Source organism: Uloborus diversus, chromosome 7, assembly GCF_026930045.1.
Source record: "Uloborus diversus isolate 005 chromosome 7, Udiv.v.3.1, whole genome shotgun sequence".
Lineage (NCBI taxonomy): Eukaryota > Metazoa > Arthropoda > Arachnida > Araneae > Uloboridae > Uloborus > Uloborus diversus.
Window position 1 is genome coordinate 80,745,446 of NC_072737.1, and position 12,427 is coordinate 80,757,872.

Consider the following 12,427-nt stretch of genomic DNA (forward strand, 5'->3'; position numbering starts at 1 on the left):
CCTTCTTGAAAACATGTTATGGTCCAAAAATGTAGCTTCCAAACATATTCGGAAATGTTAAAACATTAAATTTTCACTACTAAAGCATCCCAACGGCTTCTGCAGCATTAAGCACAACAATACAAAGAAAGAAAAAAAGAACATCATTCCAAGTCTTCATTAAAAGACTGCTGATAACGTAAATTGAACATTCACACATACTTTTCAAATAATTATTACTTTGCTAACTAATTCCAGAGTTGTTTTGCAATGATCACCTAGTCCACGAACGTTGTTTGAATTAAAGGGAATTTACCGCTCATCGCCTCTGAGAGGTCACGTGACATCGATTGCGCAATACAGCACGTAGGCCTGAAATATAGAAGGCTGTGGTGTTCCCTATACAAATCCACAGTTTACGTCGGATCTCGACCAAATTTGACAGAGAAATACTTGGGTACTCGAGAAGAAACATAGGGGGACTTTCAAATGCCAAAAAAGAGCTGAAAAGTTCGAATTTTAATTTTAAAGCCCAAAAATGGCATTAAATGGCTCTTTCTACCGAAATAATAATCCGATTTTGTTGATTCAGGACCCATTCGAAAGCCCGCGAAAAACACCCATAGAGTACATTCACTTCCTTTGAATTTAAAAAAAAAAAGAAAACTAAAAAATCACTTGACACTGCTTCGCCTAATAGAACAGACATTTTAAATCGGAAAATCATCGTTTGTGTGATCTCATTTTAAAATTAGCGTTCAGAAGGTTGTCACTTTTTTTTTCTTGGCTGTGACTAAGCAAAATTTTGTTTTTGTTTTGAGGTTAAAATTTCCCCTTTTGATAATTATTTGGCAATTTATCTTCTTTCTTTTTTTAAAGGATTCTAGCTGTATTTATGGAGGGTTGCGTATGTTTAATTATTTCGGGAACTTTTGATTTGTCGTTTTCTTTTTTTGGGAATGATTATTTTAACAGGAAATTTTGTAGTATTTTTTTTTCTCTAATTGAATCCTGATTGTTGAACATGTGTCACTTGACAAAACTTATTTTTGAGGTAGACTGCAAAGTGGGGCAATACAGCTAGTACTTATTAAAAGGGGGAGGGGGGAGAACTAAATTGTTGTGCAGCAAAAGCTCAGTTTACAGTGCCCTCTCATATCTTGGCATTCAGGGCCGACTGCTCCGTTCGCCCCCCTCTTTGGATGGCACTGTGTGGCACACCTAACCCTAAAGTTGTACTTTTCCTTAACTCCTTTATCAAAGATACCTCATTTTAAAGATGTAGTTATAATGGCTACTACTTGTGATGCTTGTGGCCATAAAACCAATGAAGTGAAAAGTAATACTGGAATTGAACCTTTAGGTGTGAGAATTACTTTATCTATACAGACTCCAGAAGACTTATCGAGAGATGTCTTAAAAGTAAGGCTCTTTTAAGCAGAAAGTATCAATGTTTTTAATTGTGTCTTGTAACTGTATATTATGTTATAGTATTAATTGTATATTGGTTATATTAATAAAAGCAATAGTATTTACTGATTTTAAAAAATCAGATTTTTATCTTAGGATTTTAAATTAAGTCTTAAAACTATTGGGTGAGTGCAAAAATTCGTGCGGAGTTGCAATAGATGGCGTTAGAACGGGCGCAACCTGTTGTTATTAATACCACTATCTACGTAAGTCAGATCGTTGGAAAGGTGACGTGTGCAGCTTTCATTCCAATCAAAATAATTTGTGCAGATACAAACTGCTTCGAGAAAGATTACTTTTAAAATGAGTGTTGATAAAGTGCATTTACTGCATGTTATGCTTTACGAGTTTCGGAATGGAATAAACGTTGCAGCAGCCGTAAAAACATTCAAGACGTTTATCAAGATCAAGCACCAGCTAAATGAACTGTGGAAAAATGGTTTGCAAAATTTCGTTGCGGAGACTTTAAGCTGGAAGACGAGCCACACTCAGGTCGACCCTCCGGCATTGATGACGACGTTTTGCGTTCTTTAATTCAGATTACTCAGAATTTCAACAGAGAAAGTTGCTACAGCACTTAACGTTGACCGATCAACCGCTTTTCAGCGTTTAAAAAAAATCGGATTCGATTTAAAGCTCGATATATGGGTGCTCCATTTGTTGACCAAGAGCAACAAAATCCAGCGAATTTTTGCTGCTGTATCTTTACTCGGGCGGCTCAAAAACGAGCCGTTTTTGGATCGATTAGTGACGGGCGATGAAAAATGGGTCCTGTACATCAACGTTCAGCGCAAATGCATATGGAAACAGGCCGGTGAACATGGTGACGCAATGGCAAAGGCCAGTTTGCAGCCGATGAAGGTGATGCTCTGTGTTTGGTGGGATTGCAAGGGTATAATTTATTTTGAGTTTCTCCCCGCCGGCCAAACGATTGATTCAAACAAGTACTGTCGCCAATCAACTAATCTGAACCGAGAAATAAAACAGAAAAGTCTGAGTTTGTCAAATCGCAAAGGCATAGTCTTTCATGAAGATAACGCTAGACCACACGTTTCAAGACAGACGCTACGCAAACTGAACAGCCTGAAATGGGATGTCCTAACTCATCCACAGTATTCTCCTGATATCACACCATCGGATTATCACTTATTCTGGTCATTGCAAAATCATTTTAATGAAAAAAAACTTGACTCTTTGAATGCCTTACAAAACGTTGTGTCTTCGTTCGAATCTAAACCACGCAGTTTTTATGATCGGGGCATCCGTATGCTGCCAGAACGTTGGAAGAAGATTATAGACAACGATGGAGAATATGTCATTGATTGAATAAAGAGTTTTGCTTGCCTAATCACTGTATGACTTTCTTTCACAGACTCCGCACAAACTTTTGCACTCACTCAATACAATTCATTTTTGAATATTTTCTTTAGTCAGATACCTGTAGCATCTGCATAAGAGAATTAGAATTGGAAGCTGGTTCTGCAGTATTTGGTGGACGATATAGTACTGTTGAAGGAATATTAACTACCATTAAAGATGAAGTAAGTACACTTATTTAAAAATTATAAATTTTTCTATGATCGTTCTTATATTATGTAAAAAAAATATTGCCAGAAGGTTTGCCACTTTTGGGGATTTTCTCTGTTGTAAAATAAGTAAAATTATGTTTGCTGTTGACTTGATGCTGATATGTTATTGTCCTTGCTGAACACATGGTTGACACTGCTTTTAGCCAATGTGTCACACTAAGCAAAAATTTTACTAAATTTTCAGCATTTAAAAAATGTAGATGACATTAGATAAGGTTTGTTTACTTATCACACCTCTTTCACCTTTCTTCTCTCCCAGTTGCAAAACAAACTTTTTTCTCTTGTATTATGAACTTTAAATGAGCATACTTTTTTAAAACTGGTGATAATCTTTGAAAAAATTACTATCCAATTTTTTCCAAATGATTGCATATTAGCTGTTAATTTTTTCAGGACCCGCTGAATTCAATTATATATTTTTTAAAACCTTAATTTTTTTTTTTCTGTTTTTCTTTCCAAGTTTCTTTATATTTTTCAAAGCACTGTTTTCATCTTTTCCTCTACACTGTGATTGTAATGACTCTTCACCCTATGAAAAAGCAAAATTGTCATGCATTTTAACTTCCACCTTCTATGTTTTTGCTTTTTAAATAGCTTTTTTATGTATTTATTTATTTATTTTTTGTTAAAAAAATTGCACACAGCAAAATTTTGATCATTGAAATTTACATCTTAGTGATCAGAACTTTGATCATTAAAATTATATAACTTAAAAAGAATTCTGAAATCATCAGATGTAATCATTCAAATGTCTTTCTTTGCCTTTCGACATGATTTTATTTTCACAATGCTTACAGACACTAATTGAGCAATCTACAAGAAGGTAAGCAAAATATATTATGCTGGCTTCCTGCCAGATGATAGGTGCGTCCTATTTACATTTTTTCTTACATTTCAAGATTCTCTAATAAATGTACTTAATAATAATCCTATATCGTCAATAGCTTCAGTATTTATTATTACTAAACTTTTATTGTCCTATTGGTCAGCATTAGCGAGCATGCAGAAAATATGTGAGGTCGACCAGAACTCCAATTCCAAGGGTCTAGAAGGTGACACTGATGGTCAATGATGTTATTTTAATCTTAGTAAACAAGAATAAAATGTTAACATTAGCCTTTTAGAAACTTGTGTTATGACCACTGTAACTATGAAATACCTTTTCACAATATTTCTGTGCTTGTTTATATCATTAGTAAAATGTTATCATCAAACTATCCATGTTTTAGTAAAAACTCCACTTTATGTTTTCTGTTTGTGGTAAATCATTGCGAGCCCTAAATAAAAATAATTCCATTGATTTTAATCCCTTTAATTCTATAATACAATATGAAAGTAGGGCAAGCTTGTGGAAAATATGATTTCCAAAATTTATATTTTTGATCCATTCTACCATGTATTAGTTTTTCCTCTGTTACAGTTGAAGAAAAATAATCCTTTTTTATGTGGAGACAGTGCAGATGCTTTATTAAAAGAAAAAATGGAGCAGCTTTTCAACAAAATAGATGAAGTAAGTTTAAAAAAAGAGTTATTTTTCCTGTATTCTTGATTTTGATGTTTCATAGTTATGATAATTTCCACTCAAGTAAAAGGCCTTAAAAGTTCTTAAATTTTCTCAAAATGATGCCAATACCTTTGTTTTCCATTGAATATTGTTAATTTTTATTTTGTTTGTAAAAGCAAATAGTATTATACTTGTTATCACATCTGAGTCAAACTAAAAAATTATACAGTAGTCAACGCTTAATGTGATCACGTTGACGATCAATGATTTTGGTAACGAAAACCAATTGACAACAATAAACAAATCATGAAATCACATAAACTTACTAATTTAAGCTACTCTTACTGAGTTTCAAAATAAAATAAAAAAGCAAATCTTACGTTGATGTATTGTGTCATTTCATCAAAACATAAGAATTGCATATCCATAAATAAATAAATAAATAAAGAAAGAAATAAAAATTGGTGCTGGCTAAGTTTATCACCTAAGTTGACTTTTTGTCGGAGGCAGAATTTGTTCTATATCATAAATGTCAACCTCTATAAGTTTACCACTAAAGTACTGCACCACAAGCAGTCAACTTACATAAGTTTCAAATTATCATCTTTTTCTCCAAAACAGATGAAAGTTTTTGCAACCATTTCTACTAGTTACCTTCAAAATTTTAATTTTGACACTTATACCACTTTGCTTCTAAAGCTTGGGCCAAACGTAACCTGGCAGCCTTGTCAAGGCTTAGTAGATCACATCATTATGACACTGCCAGGTTAAGATTACTCTAACCATAGCGCTTCGATTCAGAAGTAAACTTAGAATTTTCAGGTACCATACAAATACAAATGTGGCGACCAGCAACAGGCTGTGGGCCCAAGCTAGGCTGGTTCTAGTCAATTAATTAGTCCCCAATGAAGATCAATGGCCCTCTTAAAGCTATCCACCCCCTTGCTCATTACCTCCTCTTCCGGTAAGCTATTCCAAGTGCCCACGACCCTGCTAAAGTAGTAGTTTTTCCTAATTTCCAAGTTAGCCTGAGATTTAAATAGCTAAAAACAATGACCCCTTGTCCTATTTTCCCCGCAAAAATTTAATCCATTTACATCTTTCATTTTGATAAATTTAAATAACTGAATCATGTCCCCTCTGACTCTCCTTTGCTCCAGGCTATACATGTTAAGCCTATTAAGTCTGGTATCATAATCTAAATCTGAGAGTCCCCTTACTAATTTAGTTACCCTTTGAACCCTTTCCAATACAAAAATATCTTTCTTCAGATAAGATGACCAAAACTGAACAGCGTACTCCAAATGAGGTCTTACTAAACTCCTATATAAAGGCAGAAGAACCTAGCATGTATAGTATAAATATTTATACAGTTAATCTCCATAATTCAAAGTCCCAAGAGACTGGCTTATACCTTTGAACTATTAGTAGTTTGAGGTATGGGAATTCTCAAGAACCTTCTCAAGAGTTAGGGACATATGAAAACTTCAAGATAAAATATTATTCCAGCTGTCTCAAGTTTACTGTATTTCAAAATTGAAACAGACGCTAATGGAAGCTACTAAATGAAAAGAAAACTCAAAATAAGGAAAAATAACTTGAATGTTGTTTAATTTTTGATTTTTTGTTTCAACTACTTAATTACTAGAAACATGTTAAGAAATAATCTGAATCATTGCCAACACTGGTAACTAATTTTGAAGTTACAACATTGTTGAAAGCAACATTTAGGGACATGCAGTTAAAATGTTGGTAGACATTTCATAGTTTTCAAATAATGCAACTTTCAAAATTTATGATTAAGGTAAAATTTTTTTCAGGACTACTGACCGTAATAAGTACAATCATATCAGATTTGCTACTGTTATGTAATAAGTCTTGAAGTCTTTTAAAGAGGGAATTGCTAGCTACTAACCCCAAACCTTTAGCATATCTCCTCTGAGATAGCAATAGAAATGAAAAAAAAAAAAAAAAATGTTTAAAAGGGTTAAAGAAAAGGGACATGTTTAAAGTTTAAAAGGGGCATTTTTTTCTTCTAATGTAAATTCCTTTTTTTTATAATTGGTAATTTTATCTGCAGGCTTCAAGCCACAGCTGCAGCATTCGCTGTGCTATTTCTGCCCCTGGGGTTGTAAAAAAGTTTTTTCTGTTTTGAATGCTGAACTGAAATGTATTAGCAATCATGCATGGCATTCAGAAATTAAACTATTTTTAAAAATATGTTCTAGTATGAAATTCATGAACATTTTAGGAACTGTATCGCTTTTGTTGCATTTGTAACTTTTTACATTAGTAATTTTTTTGCTTAAAAATATGCATTGGTGTATTTATTTTTTAGATAATTTCTGGTTCAAGGAAAGCAACTCTTATTTTTGATGATCCTTGTGGCAACAGCTATTTGCAGGTATAAAAAGCTTTATTTTGCATGATTTATGAAGTGGCACCGCAAGAAATTTTAATCGGAGGACTCACTTATACTCCCACATACTTTCATGCATGCAATTCATTCACACATACATATAAATGTATATATATAGTACTGTAATTTCTATTCTTTATGATGTGGGGGTTCAAATCTCTCTTTTCTTCTATGACGCTGTATCACATCATTTTTTTAGATTTAAATTCTTTCATGAGAATTTTTTTCTGGATTAAGAAAATGATATGATCGCTTGTATTTGCTTCATTTATAAGTTCAGTAACCTTCGTCGAATATTTTCCACTTTGGAATGAGCATGCTGATTAAATTAACATTTAATTAGGCAACAGAGTAAACCAGCAAAGAGAAGATTTCCCCCCCCATTTTATTATCCTTTAAAGCTGCAATTTTTTTATTGTTTATTTCATTTTTACTGTTAATCTTTTTTCACATACAGTAGAACTCTAATTATCCTAGTCAGTTGTAATTTGATCCCATTCGGATAACCAAAATTTTGAATGATTGGATTTTCTCTCTTAAAAGTGTCTACTTACGTTATGTATGTTTAAAAGGAAAGGGGGGGGGGACTGTTTTTAAAGTAAAATAGCTTTCAATTAATAGAATAAATGGCAATGCTTTTTATTTGAAGGGTGCTTACAAGTGCTACGCATTAGAGGCCAATAACAGAAACTACACTATTAGCAGTGGCAGATACTGGGGAAGGGGTCATGACCCCCCTTCTCCCCAAAACCGCTGACAATAGTATCCGTCCACATTGTGCTGTAACGCTGTATGAATAAAAAGGCGAAGGATTTCATTTCTTTTCAATTCACTATTTTTGAAATTTCTCCTCTCATCGCTTATGCAATCGATTTGCAACATTTATGCCTATTAGGAGCCCTATTCCTGACTGATTTTGTACTTTTTATTGACACCAAAGCATTTTAAGAAACATTTTATGCCCTAAATCATAGTTCCGTTGCGGGGGGGGGGGGTCATTCTTTAGCATGACCCTCCTAAAACGGTAATTTGTATCTGCGTCTGTCTATGAGACAATGATGCATCGTTCCAATAATGCTTGCGCTGCATCTACATTAGCTTTGTGGAAAGAAGGTGGCGAGTTGAGGCAGAACCATTATTTTGCAAACCGTAATATGTTTCCATCTCCCCTTTAAAAACAAAAAATTTAGAAGTGATTCTGATAATCAGCAATTCAGATAATCGTAGTTTGTAGAATTGGAGTTCTACTGTGTTTTACATATATCCTCGCCTCAGAGCAACGGTAGGATATCTTAGTGTTATTTGTGAGACTAGATGTCTTACTAGATGTCTTGCAGTGGACGCCAGTTAACTAAATCAGTGGTTAATTGAATCAACCGCTTTAATGACTCAAATCGTCTAAAACAGCTATATTGAATTAGCCACTTTATTGAATCAGCTGCTTTAGGGTCATTCCATGTCAAGTGATCCAAAGTTTTTTCCCTCACCTTTTTGTATTTCTTTGAAATTTGGCTCATCGATTGTACCCTTTGAGGTAATCAAAAGTCCAAATTTTTAGATTTTTATCTCTATTATTTTTTTATTTATGACACTTTGATTTTTCGAAAAACCGTCTTTTTTTCATGGATGCTTAAACATAAATGGACGATAACTCAGCACCAAATATAGATACAAAGATTTGATAAAAAGCATTTTAAAGAACATTAGTTGCTGTTTAATAGGATATTCAACATGACTAATTTCAGAAAAATTTTAATTTTAAAAAAATAAAATTTAAATTTTAAACTTAATTTTTTCAGAAAAGGTATAATGAATTTTTTTTTACAAAATTCTCAAAATTTTGTGTGTATTTTATCTTCATTTGTGCAAAGTTTCAAGTTGGGATCTCAATGGGATCATATTTTTATGAAGTTTTAAATAAAATTTGACTTATGAAATAATGACATTTTTCAGATTCTAACTAGTTAAATATAGGGTTCTCTTACTGGGGATGGTCTAGTAATTAGTAATTGATCATGACTATGCTTGAAATGAGCTGACATGAATACATGAATTTGTAGATTAGTACCCCCCCCCCCCCCTCCGCCACACAACCACTTTGTGTCTTTTTTTTTTTTTTTTCAAAACTTTTCAAAATGTAAAAAATAAATAAATAAATAAAAACCAAAATGAATAGTAAACTTATTAAAAATTGGTAAATGTTTTTTCTTTAAAATAAGAAAAAGCCCCCCCCCCCCCCGGACCACCACTTTTATTATTTTTTTTTCAAAACTATTTTCAAAATGTAAAAAATAAATAAATGAATAAAATAATACAAAATGAATAGAAAACATATTAAAAGCTGGTAAATGTTCTTCTTTAAAGCAAGACAAAGTACATTATCCCCCCCCCCCCACTCATCCACACATACGATTAACACTATACTAGTATCACACCTCACCTGATGTTTTTTTTTTTTTTTTCAGACCAAGTGTTTCCTTTTCAATCCGAACTTCACAAAGTATACTTGATTATTTCACTATCTGATAAGGAAAGTTATGATTCATTTCATCCCTTACCCCTGCACCAACTTTCAATTTTGGAGGGAGGAAAGAAATAGTTTGTCCCAAGATCATAGCAAAATATGAGTGTTTCCCCTCGTGTTGTTTCATTCTTTTCACACTAAACTAAAAATAAATCTAAGAATCAGATCATATGTCTGTCCGCATAAAACTAAATGTCTTTCTTCAGCATTTGGAGTGCAGCTGTTTTCTTTTCTTTAAGGCTAGCTTTCTTTTAATTTCAGTTGTAAAGGAGAGCAATGCAGCGAGATCTATTTATACATATATTAAAAGCAGTTATAGATCAATCAAATTTTGCTAGTTTGAGCATAACCTTCCATGTTGTTAAGTTTCATTCCAGATTGCCTCCCCCCTCCTCCTCCTCCCCCTCCCCCCTACCGTCCCAGTTTCCGAAAGAAAAAAAAGCTGTAAATGAGTGGTTCTATTTGTCTGTTAAAGTTTTTATGACCCCCCCCCCCCCCCCCTTTATCACCACTGATGTTTTGCAGCGTGCGTCCCAGTTTATTACGGTTATAACTCTTACGTGCCAGCTTTTTTTTTTTTTTGAATACTGTTTTGAAAAAAAAAAAAAGATAAAAAGTGGTGTGGCGGAAGGGGGGGGGGGGGGGCGGTACTAATATACAAATTCATGTCAGCTCAATTTCAAGCATAGTCATGATCATTAACTACTTACTAGACCATCCCCAGTAAGAGAACCCCATATTTAACTAGTTAGAACCTGAAAAATGTTATTATTTCATATGTCAAATTTTATTTAAAAATTCATAAAATTATGATCCCATTGAGATCCCAACTTGAAACTTTGCACAAATGAAGATAAAATACACACAAATTTTTGAGATTTTTAAAAAAAAAATTCATTATACCTTTTCTGAGAAATTTAAATTTTAAATTCAAATTTCATTTTTTAAAAATTAAAATTTTCCTGAGATTAGTCACATTGCCTATCCCATTAAACAGCAACTAATGTACTTTAAAATGCTTTTTACCAAATCTTTCTATCTATATTTGGTGCTGAGTTATTGTCCATTTTATGTTCAAGCATCCATGGAAAAAAGAGGGTTTTTCGAAAAATCAAAGTGCCATAAATAAAAAAATAATAGAGATAAAAATCTAAAAATTTGGATTTTTGATTACCTCAAAGGGCACAATCGATGAGCCAAATTTCAAAGAAATACAAAAAGGTGAGGGAAAGAACTTTTAATCACTTGACATGGAATGACCCTAAAGCAGCTGATTCAATAAAGTGGCTAATTCAATATAGCTGTTTTAGACGATTTGAGTCATTAAAGCGGTTGATTCAATTAACCACTGATTTAGTTAACTGGCGTCCACTGCAGTTTAAAGTTTTGAAAAGTACTTTTTCTTTTAGAGTTTAGGAGATTCTGATGAAAATTTAGTTATCGAGAAATATCAAAGAACTTTAGAGCAAGATGAAGAACTGGGAATATTGGATATGAAAGTTGAAAATTATGAAGAAACTTGAAAATGAATGTATTTATGCTTCCACTGTGTAAAAAGTATTTTTAAAATCTCGCCTTTAAAAAAACAATTGATTCAAATTATATATATCATTGTGAAATAAAACTTTTAGCTTCATAATAAGCATTGTATTTTTGCAAACATAGGAAAAGATGTAATATTATATTTCTATCAGCCAATTCTCTTAATTTCTTTTTCTTTAGAAGTGTGATTAGAAACTGCTTCTTTCTAATATTCTCTTATTTGATTCTTTATTTTAATTTTGTTATGAGAACAACCAAAACCACACTCGATTAACAATTGTGGCGCATTATTTTTTTCATAGGATTGCGAGCAACAGCTTATATAGTATGTTTGTCTCAATTGCTGACAGCCCCTTATTACATAACTGCAACTTGATCAGTACATCATATTTTTTTGACTATATATGGTTTTAGATTTATATTTGAAATTTCAAAGCAGAACATTTTTTATCAGTATTATCAATTATTCGTTTATTTAATTTTTTTTTTGTTTCATTATTATTATTTTTAATATGATGCCTAATGTCTCCTCCCATAAATATACATATATGTGTGTGCTCATGTTTTAGCATTTGGTGAAATTCATTCAGTACATTGTAAATTTTCCTCTTCCAAACATTTTTAGTCTGGGTTGCCCTTTCTCACAATCTCTGAAGATTAGGCACTTTAAGGAATTAAGTGGCAAAAACAGTGATTTGTAGTGGAAAAAAGTGCCTGAGTAAGACAAAACTTAAATATGTTAAAATTTCAATTCAGAGTGATGAGACATGAGAGATTTGAGCACTTATGTTCTCTGGTTAAAGGGTTTAATATAATAAGTATAAGTAATGGCTCTTTAAACTAGGAAAAGTAATTCCTTCGTTCTGACTGAAACCTAAAATACATCTAAAAGAAGAGATTAAAACAAAACTGAAATACCATGCAGAAGTACTGTCTGTCTTTCACGAGAAAAGCTCCCGACGTAAAATCTGAGCCCGTCTACTGCCATAGAAACGAACTTCGTTCATTTTCTGCAAGGGTTATCAGGAGGGGTTTTCTTAGTGCCATTTTGCCACTCGTCTTCTTGCCTTTGTGCAGTGGAATGGGTTTTTCCAACATTAAGCTTCCTTTGGGAAAATGAGACATTCCTCGTTGCTATAGCAACAGACAGTCCAAGACATTTCAGTGGGGGCTTTTCTCCTGATTGCAGGACAGTACCCAAGAGTGGCAAGTAACATCTTTTAGTTTTCTTTTGTAAAAGAGTGACATTTCCAAGCTTAAAACAGACTTGATGACCTTGCCCATCAATACCTTATTAATTTCATTTCGGTCTCTGTTGGCATATTAAAATTTTATTCTCATTGTAGGAAAAAAAAAAAAAAATATTTGATTTCAGTTCCATTTTTTTGTTGTGAACTATT

At 32.9% G+C, this 12,427-nt stretch overlaps 1 protein-coding gene across 1 annotated transcript in view; it reads left to right on the forward strand.

The window, feature by feature from the left end:
- The window catches only part of LOC129225513 (zinc finger protein ZPR1-like), a 48,179-nt gene extending 37,062 nt beyond the window's left edge, over nt 1-11,117 (forward strand). Inside the window, exons 10-14 of the mRNA XM_054859942.1 lie at nt 1,241-1,401; nt 2,880-2,990; nt 4,459-4,548; nt 6,881-6,946; nt 10,895-11,117. Of these exons, the coding sequence (XP_054715917.1) occupies nt 1,241-1,401; nt 2,880-2,990; nt 4,459-4,548; nt 6,881-6,946; nt 10,895-11,008 (542 nt within the window). The 3' untranslated portion in view covers nt 11,009-11,117. The remainder of the gene's footprint in view (nt 1-1,240; nt 1,402-2,879; nt 2,991-4,458; nt 4,549-6,880; nt 6,947-10,894) is intronic.
- Nucleotides 11,118-12,427: the final 1,310 nt, after the last annotated feature.